The 14,409-nt window shown below is 38.1% G+C and overlaps 1 protein-coding gene across 5 annotated transcripts in view; it reads right to left on the bottom strand.

Moving 5' to 3' along the window:
• Window positions 1–14,409, bottom strand: part of ATP11A (ATPase phospholipid transporting 11A) — a 214,924-nt gene that overhangs the window by 66,407 nt on the left and 134,108 nt on the right. For all 5 annotated transcript variants that reach the window (XM_072621938.1, XM_072621939.1, XM_072621941.1 and 2 more), the window contains exons 5-7: window positions 8,773–8,880; window positions 5,251–5,379; window positions 3,037–3,140 (exon numbers count right to left, since the gene is read on the bottom strand). In XM_072621938.1, the coding sequence (XP_072478039.1) occupies window positions 3,037–3,140; window positions 5,251–5,379; window positions 8,773–8,880 (341 nt within the window). The remainder of the gene's footprint in view (window positions 1–3,036; window positions 3,141–5,250; window positions 5,380–8,772; window positions 8,881–14,409) is intronic.

A 14,409-nucleotide genomic window follows, 5' to 3' on the forward strand; every position in this document is an offset into this window, starting at 1 on the left:
TGAGTGCATGGATTTCCCTGAGTGCATCGACTCCTAATTGTGAAATTCATAAATTAAAATGATCTAACTTAAAAAAAAGAGTATCTTATTTCCCCCCAATTATATGCTAAAACAATGCTCAAACTTTTTAAAAAAAGTTTTGAGTTCCAAATCCTATCCCTCATCTCTCCTCCCTCCCTGAGACAGTAAGTGATCAGATGCAGGCTATATGTATAGTGCAATTTCCATACTAGTCTAAGAAGGTATAAGAAGATGAAAAGAAGGAAGGAAAGACATCAGACAGTAACAGGTCTTTCTCTGGGGGTGGATATCACACTTCATCAAGAGGTCTTTGGGATTGTCTTGGATCATTACATTTCCAAGAGTAGCTAAGTCATTCACAGCTCTTCCTCATATAAAACTGCTGTTACTATGTACAATTTTTCCTGGTTCTGCTCACTTCACTTTGCATCTGATCATGTAAGTCTTTCCAGGTTTTCTGAAATCATCCTGCCCATCATTTCTTAGAGCACAAGAATATTCCATCACAATCATGTAATATAACTTGCTCAGCCATTTCCCAACTGATAAATCCCTTGATTTCCAATTCTTAGCCACCAAGAGCTACTATAAATATTTTTGTACAAATAGATCCTTTCCCCTTTTTAAAAAAAATAATCTCTTTGGGATACAGATCTAGCAACGGTATTGCTGGATCAAAGGGTATTTATACTTTGATTGCCCTTTGGGCATAGTTCCAAATTGTTCTCCAGAATGGTTGGATCAGTTCACAACTCCACCAATACTGCTTTAGTAACCCTGTTTTCCCACATTTCCTCCAACATTTATAATTTTCTTTTTTTTGCCCAAATCATTCTGTGAAGTTTAGATTCAAAGGGCTGCACTTGAGTACCTAGAGGGTCACATGTGACTTCAAGACCCCAGGTTCCCCACCCCTGTACTAGTCAGTCTGATAGGTGTGAGACAGCACCTATCTCAGAGTTGGTTTAATTTGCAATTCTCTAATCAATAGTGATTTAGAGCATTTTTTTTTGCATGACTTTAGATAGTTTTGATTTCTTTGTCTGAAAACTGCCTGTTCATATGCTTTGACCATTTATCAATTAGGGAATGACTTATATTCCTATAAATTTGACTCAGTTCTCTATATATTTGAGAAATGAGGCCTTTATCAGAGATATTTACGGCAAAAATTTCCCCTCAGTTTTATGCTTTCCTTTTAACTTGAGTTGCATTAGTTTTGCTTGTGCAAAACCTTTTTCATTTTATGTAATCAGAATGGTCTATTTTACGTTTTGGAATGTTCTCTAAAACTTGTATGGTCTTCAATTCTTCCCTTATTCAGGGCTTCACTTTCTTTACATTTCAGTGGGCATCCTTAATATATGGCTAGCAATACTGAATATGCTTGGTTCTATCAAAATTTTTAAATATTTAAACACCATGGTATAGAAGGTCATTAAAATACCCTAAGAAGATCGTACTCATATTTCTCTTTTGGTGTCAAGATAACCATGGGTTCTCAGAGGATATGCCAAGGAAGCAAGGCACTGAAAGTCCTGAAGACTTCACACCAATGGGCCTGATTACAAACTGTATACATGCTTGCTATCCAAGCACCATCCCAGCAGTGCCTACAATGTACAAAATACTAGCCACACAAAGACCAAGAAACAGTCTTTGCCCTTAGAATCCATAGCTTAAGACCAGAATGAAAGGGGGGTGAGGCAGTGACATCATGATATGGATAAGTAAATACAAGGTGATATTAGGAGTGAGAGCTCAAACAAGAGGGTAGGAGGTAGGGAAATGAAGCCTTTGGAGAGGTGACCCCTCAGCTGAGTACTAAAGTTAGAAAAGGTCTCTGAGAGGTTGAATTGAAGCAGGAATAAAATTCAAATATGGAGGCCTACCTGAGTGAGTTCTTTGAGGCAACAGAAGGAACACAAAGTTTAAGGAAGGGATACATGGTGTGTGAAGGAAAGGAGTATAAAATAATGCTGCAAAGATAGAGGGGAGTCGGACTAGGAAGTGCCTTATAATGCAAGACAGAGGGTTTTCTTTTCTTGTCTTTTGAGAGAGCAAGGAGCCCCTGAAAGGTTCTGACATGATCAGATCAGTATTTCATGATAACACTTTCTCTGTTGTGTAGAAGGCTGACTAGAGAGGGAAAAGCCCAGAAATGGGAGAGATTAGGAGGCTGTCACAACACTCCAGTGGAGAAGGGTCACAACTAAGATGGTCATGTGAGGTGAGAGGAGGAGGGAGGTGAAGGAAATGTTATGAAGGTAGAAATGGACAAGGCTTACAGTATGTGAGGACTGCTTGTAGTAGACTTAGCCCTTCACAGCAATGCAAAGACCTAAAACATTCTTGAAGGACTTTTGAGGCAAAACGTCATCTACATCCAGAGAAAGAGCTATGGAATCAGAACGCAGAATGAAGCAGACTATTTTCTCTTGTGTTTTGTTTTTGTTTCTCTCAAGGGTTTCTCCCATTCATTTTAATTCTTCTCTGTAACATGACTAATGTGAAAACGTGTTTAATGATAATGTATGTATAGAGCCCACATAAGATCGCATGCCGTCTCGGGGAAGGAGAGGGGAAGAAGGGGGGAGAAAATTCAAGACTTATGGAAGTTATTGTTGAAAACCGAAAAGAAATAAATTAATAAAATAATGAAAAAGAATAAACAAGGCTTGGGAACTGATTAGGTTTGAGAGGGAAGAGTAAAGGAAGGCTTCTATATTATGAACCTAAGGGACTGGGAAATGTGGTGCCATCACATAAGGACGGAGGATTAGAAGTATGAGAAGACAGCAAGTTCTATTTCTGGTACAGAGCTGGAGATGCTGACAGGCCATCCATATGGAGAATTAGTAATGTAGAATCGGAGTCCAGGAGAGGGGAAAGGGAGCTTTGTCTTCAGTCATCTCAGTCACATCTGACTCTTTGTGACCCCATTTGGGTTTCTTGGCAAAGATTTTGGAGTGGTTTAGGAAAAGATATTCAAGAGGTGATCAGGACTCTCCTTACTTGTAGAGGTCGGGCTGAGGTTGTTCACATTCAATGGTAGCATGTAAGCTGTCGATATCTTCTTCGGTTTGAAATCCCTTTGTTTCTTGAACTGCATAATAAGTCTATCAATTGAAAAGAAATGTAAAGATGGAATTCAAAAATGAAAACAAAAATAGTAGCTAGCCACCTTATTCCCAGAAAATCAAACTTCTTTTATTTCCTTATAATGTATACAAACAGTCTGGACACATAACACAATTGCATGGGTGAGTATATATAGAAAACAGTGACTCCTTTCCTATTAATGCCTATTCAGCTGAACGATGTCATTCTTTATATTTAGGGATAGTCTTTCAAGTACTAATTCTTCCATTTACTCATTTTCTTCATATCTAATAAATCCAATGGAAGTGACCACTGCGATGGGAACATCTAAACATATCAATGGCCTAGTAGCATCAGCTTCCTATCTGACTTTCACTTTGTCTGAAACATAATACCTTATTATGTTATGATTAGTATGTTTTTAAAAAAATAACGTGTCTAATCAGTTAGCTTAAAATATCTGGGTATGCCATCGTACACAGAGCATTATCCAGTGAAACAGAAATTCACCAAATCCCCAGGGAAGTAAGCAAGCTGAGGAACCGCACACATGGGCCCCAAAGGGCAGGGAACCTGAACCTTCCTTGCCTAGCATGGCAGGAGGAAGGGAATGTTCCACAAAGGCCCAGTGGGTAAGCAATTTTCATTTCTATTTTTCTTGGATTATTTCCATCTTTGGTAAGGAAATTTTAAAAAAACTAAGTGCGTTGCAGGAGTCCAGTATCTTCACTAATAAAGCATTAGTGTGGTAGGTACTAAAGGATACGCAAGGCATAAAAGACATTGTTTTAAAGGCAGTCAGTGATCATTTAGCCATACTCCTTGGCTTTTAAGATACCAAAAACTACAAAGAAGAACTAAAATAAATAAAATTAATTATACACCAAAAAAGTCTGAAGAAGTACAACTCTTCTAAGAGTTTCAGTTTTGAACACAGACAACTTAGATAATGATGTTGCACTGAAATGCATCTTTCTTCTACCTGAGTTACTGGCTTCTATGATATCGCTGAGATGTATTTGATGTGGGTGAAGAGGTATGCCTTTGGCACCCTTAGGGGTTATAGGGGAGATATTGCCAACACAGACAAGTTCTACAGGCTCATCCAGCTTCAGAGAACATTCACCACTCTTTAACAGAGGCTCTTTTTTCCTCTAAGGTCGTACCTACAGCTGTTGATTGCGGCGAAAATCTAAGTTACAGAAATTTCCTGTAACTCAAAGCACTGCTGCCTACAATGTCCTATAACAAGAGGTTAATTCACTTGGATATGTCTACATCAGAAACTAATCTCTCTTTCTACATGTGGACATTTCTGCAAATGCAGTCTACTATTTTGATGTTTTGGACTTGCAAAATGTTAATTTCCTATTATGTATTACCTAATTTCAGAGTGATTAAAGGCTAAGAAAAGGTTTGGGTCCATTAAGCTGTGGCCATTTCCATAAACCCTTTGTAGCACTGGGCCATACTCAATTCTCATATTTCTATGACAAAACATTTACAAAGAAGAACAATTGTTTTATTCATCCATCTATTATTAATAATTGCTTTAAAAGCAGTATCTAAAGCAGAACAGCCTATACCTATATCCAGTTGTGTAGAGAGAGGACAAGAATATAATTCTAATTTAATTTTGTCTTCTGAGGGTATTTTAAATTAAAGCACTCACTGAACTGACAAGCATGCAATTGCCAGTAAAACTAGAATATATTGTGCTACTTGTGACATAATTCTGTAGTCAGACATTAATTCTGATCACTAAAATTATCATTTGAGTCAGTGTATCTAAAAATAAAAATACAATTTTAACCAAGGTCTCTCATACCAACAATTTATTCATGCAACGTTTTTGGTTAATATTTCCATTTGATATTCCTTATTTCAAATCACACCACCCTAATTTGACCTATGACACTTTCTCTTATTCTGACTGCAATAATCTATGGAGATTGGGTGAAGAATGAAGGGAAGATGGAGGGTGGAACTTTTTTTTAAAGAAAGGAAAAAATCATAGGGTCCTTACTGTTTGCCCCCTCCACACTAACTTCTCTAATAGACACTTGGCTTCTATGGTGACCCAAATGTAGAACTAATAACCCCCAATTTAATGAAAGAATACATTACTTTATGACTTGATTCACCATCCAAGCTGGCTGTTGTAACATAACATGTTCCATCCTCTCTACTGCTAGAAAGAAATATTAAGTCACACGGAAAGGTTTCCCCATCGTTTACCATCACAATATCTCCAACCTACATGGTGGAAGAAAAGGACAAAATTAATTTTCTTTCCATTAGCCAATCAGCACACACATCTGTGGAACTGATAAAAGTTCCTCTTTCCAACTCCCCTACTCCCTCCTTTTTTTTTTTTTTTAAAGTAAGGGACGTAGAGCAGTTACAAGGGCTTCAAGAGGATTGGGAACCAGAAAAGACTTAGATTAAAGCAGATGGAGAACAACTTTATTTCCACAATTCATAAAGTAGTCTTGACAGTGTTCTTGAAAAATGTTCAAGTAATCTATTATCAATGCCAATCCATGGCTGACCTTAAAGAGTCAAGAATTAATTGAAAGAAAAACAGGCATGGGGCTGCTCAGTGGAGCAACCGGGCTGCTGGGGTCAGGAGGACCTGAGTTCAAATTTACCCTGAGACCCTTACTAGTTACTTAACCTCTGTTTGTCTCAGTCTCCTCTTCTGTAAAATGGGGATAACAATGGCCTCTCCCTCCCAGGGATATAGAGTGGATCACATGAGATAATGATTGCAGAGCCCTTAGCACAATGCCTGGCACATTGAAAGCACCATATCAGTGTTAGCTATTACTGTTATTATTTACCCACAGTGAAACACAACATTGCTAAGCTTATTTCCAAATTTATAATCATCTCTTTAAAAAGAGATTACTCCTTCTTGGAAGCAAATGAAGTCCAGAGTTGAATTTTAAGATAATTTAACATTTAGTAATTTAATCATTTAATCAAAAAATAATATGGACATTCAGTATCTTCAAAAAGTAAGAAAACACCATACTACTGAGACAATATTCTGATTTGGCACAAACAGGATTAGTGGAAGCTTTCAAAGTGCAAGAGTGAGCATTATTAGTGCAGGGCTATATAAATTATAATATCTTTGGACACTTGGGCTGTTTCAGTGAAAGCATAGATGTTTGGATGCATTCATCCTGCCATAGTTTCCCCATTTGTAAAATGGGGATGTAAGCCAAGACAGTCTCTAAGTTCCCTGCTTACGCTAAAATTTTATTATTTATTAAATACTCACAGGGCTTAGTGACATCCAAAAAGCAGTAATACAGTTATTGAATCAGTATTAACTAAGGATGGAAAAAATAATTGTAAAGTGAACAAGTGGAAAAATAAAATAACATGCCAAAAAAAAGGAATCAGAATTCTTTCCCATAGAAATCTAGAAATAAATTGAGTCTAACTGAAGGTTTTTTGGACAGTAGTTTCATCTGTCTCTCATGGGAGAAACATAGTTGACATTCCAGACTTCTACGTTTCTTAATATCCTCCTGGAGGGAAAGACATCTGTGTGATACAGCTCAAATATCCCATTCTTCCCCTTTCGCAAAGTTTAACTTTCAATATCGTTTGTATATTTAGAGAAAAAGGTGCCATCAAAAATAAAGACATGGCTCAGGAAGGATAAATGAGTTGGGTTTCAAATCCTTCTAATTACTTAGGCTGTCTACTTGAACCGTTACATGCAAAGCATTTTCAAATCATTACACTTGATTCAATACAGTAAATAGATTTCTCTCCTACACCCACATTTTGTTTACTGAATGACTGAATTTCAAAGAACTTTAAAATTAGTGGGTGGCAACCTTTTTTTTAAAATTGCTTTCAGAACCCTACTTGAGATTCCTGTGCCAAGTGGGAAATAAGAACTACATGTCTACTGTCTTCAGAAAAACTTCATCTATTTTTTCCTTCTTCTAACAGTAAATTTAGTACATCCTTGGGTTTGAACATTCAGTACTACAAAGTTGCACACTTCTCACAAGTTCATGCATTAAAATTTTTATTTAGCTTAGGTTTAAACAATCCAAATCATTTCCTTTAAAAGGACAATGGCAAAGTCTATTGGCTTAAAAAAAAATAACAGATCTCTTTCTATAATATGGAAAAAATGTGCAAAGATTATAACACAGTTAAAAGAAAACAGCTGTGAAATCTGGCCTAAGCTCTGACGACTGGGGGGAAAAGCTGGCTAATGTCAGTCCATGATTTGATGTAAAATGTGTTTGATCCCATATATACTTGCAAACATGCTTATACTTTCAAAGAATCCTAGTTTCCCTGAACTTACGTATTTGCTTACATGGATCTGTATACTGGCCACAAAAAGACAGTTTGGGTTACTGTGTCATACAAGTAAATAAATCTTAGGATCATTAATTTGGAGCAAATGGGGAAAAGGCAAATTAGAATGTTTGAAAAGCCAGAAAACTATGTTGTGGCATTGTAATGAATGACATACATAAAATGATGGTCATTGGTTTTATAAAGTGCTGTCTATAAGGCAGCACAACACAGCACCAGAGGAAAAATCACTAATTTTGGAATGAGAGCACCTGGACTAAAGTCCTTTATCTGATGCTGACTACCTGTGTGATTTTGAGCCATGGTCAAAGGGCTGCCCTAGGCCTCAGTTGTCTCATCTGTAAAATAGTGGGGTCATACTAGAAGACTGACCTCTGAGATCCCTTCCAACTTATCATCTATGACCCAAAGACACAGTTTCCCAACCAGATAAACATTTTGTTATGTCACCATAATAATAATAAATAATAAAGTTTTGTAGCACTTTAAGGTGTACAAAGACCTTTACCCACACCTTTACCCAATAGGCAGTGCAAGTATTATTTATCCCCATTTTACAGATGAGGAAATTAATACCAATGAAAGTTCTGTGACTGAACCATAGTCACAGAACCAGTACATGGCAAAGCTGGGATCTGAATTTAAAAAGCTCCTAACGTAAAGTCCACCACCTTTGCACTAGATCACATTAACTCATAAAGGCATTTTTTTTTTTTTTTGGTGAAAGGCTACTTCTCTTTCTTCAGTTTCAAACAGCCAGCATTTTGTGAGCTACAAGCATTTATGAAGTACCTACTATGCACCTGGCACTACGCTAAGCACTTGGGACAGGAAGAAAGGCAAAGAACAATCTCTTCTCTCAAGGGGTGGACAATCTAATGTGGGATTGACTTTAAAATAATTTGCACTTAATCAAATAATTTGCACTTAAAATGGTGCTCATCTTTGCAAGTGACTGAAAACATCAGTCTTCTAAGTATCATGTTTTACCCACAGACTTTTATTTTTTTAACACTACTAATTTACTCAGCAAAATCACAGATCCTTTTTAAGTCAAGAAGAGAAACTAGGCCTTTGATCATGATAAATTCCAAATTAGTACAGTTTTGTATTATATTTTAAAATGACTATAATTGTTTTAATTTTCTTAGATGGCTCATTTTTTCTCCTGTTTTATCAACTGCTTACAGATGCAATGTTATAAGCATTTTAAATTATGACATAATCCATTCTGCCAAGAAAATAAAACTGCAATGGGCCCTAAATAAGGTAATTTCACCAACTGCTCCTCACTCTTAAATTCCGGCTTTGTTTTCGGACGAGTTTGCCGTGCTGAATAAAATGGACAGGGCATTGGTTCATTGCATTGTCTGCTTTGTGTCGAAGCCAGTCTTCATACCCCTATAGGAAAGAAAAAGCAACGTAAGGAGGTGAAAGAAAACAGGCTGTAACCATCTAAATTTTCAATAATCTCTCATGCTTTTTAATGTGTTGCTATGACAGATTAGATTATAGGTAGAAGGCTAAATTTCTATTTTGATTCCACAAAACTACTTTGCTAAAGATTGAGAATACATATGAAATTTAAGTTAAGGGTCAGTTCTTATTAACTGACTTAGTGAAGAAAAATGTCCTTCAAACTGTTTTTATTAGTTGGGGCTTTCCTGCTGCTTATAAACATACCCATGTCTCCACAACTCTCCTTCCTCCCAGCATCTTTAAAAACCCCCTCTCTTGATCTGACCACCCCCACAAGCCTATGGAGTATGTTTCTCTGTCTCTGTCTCTCTCTCTCTATCTCCCTCTCTGCTAACCTCCACTTCCTCTCCTGTTAGTCACTTCTAAACTCTTTGCAATCTGGCTTCTGATCTCATTATCCAACTGAAACTGCTCTCTCAAGTCACCAATGACCTTTTAAATTCAAAATCTAATGACGTTTCCCCCACCGCCCCAACAAATCTTAGCCTTTTTGATCTCTGTAGCCTTGATCTGTTATCACCCCTTTGGGGATATTCTCTCCTTTTTTTCAGGTTTTCATAATGAATATTGCTTTTTCCTGGTTCTTCTTCAGATCTATCTGACCACTACCACTTTCTGGATCTACAACTGGGTCAGACTCACTGATGTGCACCTCAAGTTTCTGCCCTGGGCCACTTTCTCTCCTCTCTATATACTATTTCACTCAGTGATCTGTCATCGGTTGCCATGAATTCAATGATCTTCTATACACGGGCTATTTACCAAGCCCTATCCTTTCTCCTGACTTCCAGTCTCACATAATCAACTATCTCTTGTAAATTTCAAAATGAATGTCCCAGACACATTTCAAACTCAACAAGTTCAAAATAGAATTCATTGTCTTTCTCTCCTTGCTGTCCTCTTTCCTGAATTTCCTTATTATTATTGTCAAGGCCATCAATATTCTCTTGGTTGCCTAACCTTAGAGTAATTCTCATTCTCACTTTTTCTACCTATCCAATCTGTTGGCAAAGACTGCCATTTTTTTCTTCCCAATACCTCTTTGTTTGCATCTCCTCTCCACTCACACTAGGCAACACTCTGGCACAGACCTTCATCAACTCATTTCTGGGCTAATAAAAAAAGTCTTCTGGTTGGTCTCTTGCCTAATTTCCTTGGCTAAGGAAGTAGTTGTTCAGACTAATGCGTATACATATGTGTGTGTGAAGTTTCTAGTATTTAACAATTCATTCTTAATTTTTTACTTTTAAATGTCAGGATTGCACATTAATTCATATCTCCTATTGCTGAGAAGAATGAAGTCATTCAACATGAAGCTTCCCATCTCTCCCCCCTTCACTTCTCTAAATCTGCTTGTCTTTTTCTATCTTCTTCCTTCTAGTCTCAAAGGATGAACTAGGCCCTCTTCTTGTCAACACTGACATTTCCACCCAAACCCTTGGTGCCACCCTCTCCATCTTCAAATTTTTGTGCCACTATATCTTTTCCTTGCTTACTTTCAATTTCTTTTCTATCACCAGACCTGAACCTCATACATGAGCTTCACTCTCAGGGCTGGTGAGTTCCCTATCACTGGAGGTCTTTAAGTAGAGGCTGGAAAAGCACTACCTGGGAGTGCTGTACACAGGATGGAGATCTGGGAAAGTACTGGACCAGAAGTCCTCTGAGTTGTTATCCAATCATAAGCTTAAGATTCTGTGGCCTCTGACTATCTGATCAACATTATCGTCAGGATGTCTTATATTACTGCAAAATCAGTATATGTGTAAACCAAAATTCATCATATTCTCCCATCAAACCAGCTACCTCATTTCTGTCTCATTCTTCCTCAACTTTGGAAAAAAGAAAGGCCAGAAGAGTATCTGTGCTTATAAGATCTTTCCAGCATTTAGCAACTTTAGATCTGTACACTGAACACACACACACACACACACACACACACACACATACACACAGTTGAGGAGTAGGTAAAATGAAAAATCTACCACTTGTGGTTTTTGTTTTAGCTAATAAGAAATAGGGAGTAGAAAGGGAAGTCTCTGTATTTGTCACCAGATACATGAAAGGAAGATGTACAGAGGCAGACAGCTATCCAAGTATGGCATAATGGAAGGACCTTTTCCTTCCAAAGGGCTGCTCCTGCAACCATAATCACTTTAGAATTGGAGCCTGTCCAAATGTTAAAATGCATGAGTAAAAAGGAGCCTTGGTTGCAAAGAAATAAACAAAAACTCTGCATGATATATTCTGAGCATTCAAAGCGTCAAGAAAGGTAACTCTGAATCCTTAAACATACGTTTTCCTCTAAGGAATGGGGCTGGATTTCCTTCCTTGGATATTTTTACACATAAGGGAGACAATTACTCTTACAGGAAATTTTGTGATCAATTTTGCCTGAAGACAAAGGTATGGGTAAGACAATTCCTTGTGGAATTATGTCTCTAGTCAAGATTTTAAGAGTACAAGTGCAGATGGCTTTGTTTTAAAGGACTGTCAGTGGATGAGGAGACAGGGAGCATCCTGGGGGGATGAAAGCATAGCTAATGGATAATAATCACTTAGATAATTAGATCCCTTGAGACTCAACTGCACTCTTGTCATAACTTCTCTCAGTTCCCCTGTCCACACTACTTGTTACAAATATTTCTTGTCATGATTATAGGGGAGAGGGAGGGGGAGGAACCTAGAGAAAACACTGCTGGTTCCAGGCCTCAAACATATTGCTTCCATGGTCACCACTCCCACGGTCATAAATTTGTCAAGGGTTTTTTCCCCTGTGGGATACAGTACCAATGTCACAGTAGAAGCATTAACCTGGAAAGGTCCAGTGGAAGAATGCATGCTACAGGTGACTGCAACTTGGTTTGATAACCATGAAATGCCACCATTTTCACTGGGTGTCATGACCAAAAGTCTGGTTCCCCAAGTAAATGATGTACAGTTATTCTAGATCTAATAAGTAGAGATGGTGAGAAAACATATTCCCATGTAACTGATATGCGGCTTGGAGCAGGGGACAGAAAGAGTCTTGGAGTTAGGGAAACGTGGGCTCACGTTTCACCTTTGAGACACATTGGCCATATCACCTGACCTTTCAGCGCTCAATACCACTCCATAAGATGGCAAGTTGAAAAGCAGCTACAGACACACAATGGTGGACTCCAAACCAAATGCTCTTTCCACCATACCACAGCACCACAAAGGATATGTTATTTCAGAGGAAGCTTTTAAAATTACTTCTGGATAGATAAGTGGTTCAGAAGTTCTCAATTAATTTTTTAGAAAGCATAAAAATAGATTTTCCTGAATCACCAGATAACTAGAATTGCAATGATGAAAACATGGATATGATTCAGCTGTGGGTTTCACAGGAGTAGAAGAAGGCACATTTTTTTACTTGGAAAGCAAACTATCTTGGAATATGATAGCTTTGTGGCTCTTGTTAATTGCACACATACAATGCTGTCATATGGAACAGATTTTTTTTTTTATCATTTATGCTACACTACTTAAATTACTGTTGTGTGTTTAAAGAATGATGTTTTAAGTAAAAGGTGTCTATCAGAAAAGCCTCACCACAACAGCTATTAGAAGCCATCATCTTACAGATTATCTAGCTGTCCCAAATGAAAATATGTTTTGCAAACAGCTGAATGTAATTTCATGTTTCACACATTTCAAGTACCTAAGGTGATAACTTCCTTAATTAGAAAGCAGCATTTCTTTGAGAAAAGAAATGGGGTGCAATTACTTTGGCGTTTTCTAGTGCCACATGAAGACAGATGTTAAATATGAAGATAAGAAAGGATGGCTAGGATATGATGACAGCTACCTGAGCTCAAAGATTTCAGGTTCCCTCCAGTGATGTAGCGTCCTTTTATCCTGTGAGACTCTACACCACATGAATCCTCCACAGAGGCTCTAAACACGCCGGGGGCCTTCTGCTTAGCTCCTGACACTACACAAACATTGATGGAGCTTATGAGAATGAGGTCTGGTGGTTATCCTTCACTGGTCCACTTTACTTTCTATTCTGAGACCACTTTTCCTGCATAATCCATGGGCCCTCTACTGTCTTTTAGATAACTGGCAACCTTAATTCAATAGACATAGTGAAGCTAGTAATGGATCACATTCTCCCTTTGGATATTAGGGACAGGGATAGCAAAGATCCAGACCTGGGATTTCATTGGTACAGGGAAGTCCTGGATGAGGAAACTTGGCTCAGCAGCTTCTTCTGCAGTGTGTATAGAGGATGGCTGGAATACTGAGTGGTTAAATGGTATGCCCACACTGCAGAGATGGTATGTGCCCAAGCTAGGACTTGTACCCAGGTTCTTCAGGACTCCATGGCCCGCTCTTTATCTATTAGCTACCTCTTCTTTTATGTACCTATGTACTTTAAAAAGAGAAAACATCATCAAGTTCTCCAGGGGTACCCCTGCCAAATGTAACCTCTTTGGAACCAGGAGTGAGCTTGACTACAGTATAAGACATAGGTTCAGGAAAGAAGGTCTAAGCAGTGTGACTGGAAAAATATGCCTTGGAACTTCTCAAGCTAAGAACACTTTGGGCATGGTGAGGATGGGAGACTGCCAGAGACAACTGTCAGGGGTTTAGTGTTGCAACTGGAATTCTTTAGACTCAACCCAATACAGGATGACCAAGTCAAGCCAGATTTCTTAGCCTACTCTAGACAAAACTTAATTTTCTAATCTTGCCCCTTCTTGGGACTGCTATCTGACCAACACTATGGCTAGTAGGTAGTCAGTCACATTTTTTTTCACATCAGGACAAGAAGAAAATGTTAAGTCCTCATATAAAGCTTGGTCAACTCCAAAGAAATCAAAGCATTCAACCTTAATTAATCAAACGTTAATACATCAAAGATCTGAGATATTCATCATTATGAATAACCACTTTACCTATGCAAACTGTAAAATGACTTTCTTTGTAGTAGTAAATACAAGACTACTTGTAAGTAAGGTGGATTTTAGTGTGTGTAAAGTGGATTTTCGTTATTTCTTAGAGTTCAGTTTCCCAGGATCCATAGCCTTAATAATATCTTGTTCCCAGGTATTAGATATGAGTTCTCACAATTTTGGTCCAAAACATCTCCACCATGCTTTCACAGCAATATATAATGACAAATAATATAAACATCTGTGCTTAAATTGTAAACATTCACTGTGACTGTGCAGTGAGATACAGGGATGAGGTGATGTAAACTTGCAAGGCTATTGCTGCAATATGCCTTCTTTATCTGTTGCCCTATAAAGCAGGAGGGCCCTGGTCAGTGAATGGGGAACTCTGAGGGTTGAATGCACAAGCTGGAATGCTGTGTGTGCCTTGATCAGCCCCCATTGAGGCACGAGGGGATTTTGGGGAAGGCACAAGCTGCGACCCCATCTTGCCAGCCCTTGAAAGAAGAGTGGTGAGGGAAGGCTGTAG

This window comes from Notamacropus eugenii, chromosome 6 (genome assembly GCF_028372415.1).
Source record: "Notamacropus eugenii isolate mMacEug1 chromosome 6, mMacEug1.pri_v2, whole genome shotgun sequence".
In the NCBI taxonomy this organism is placed as follows: Eukaryota; Metazoa; Chordata; class Mammalia; order Diprotodontia; family Macropodidae; genus Notamacropus; species Notamacropus eugenii.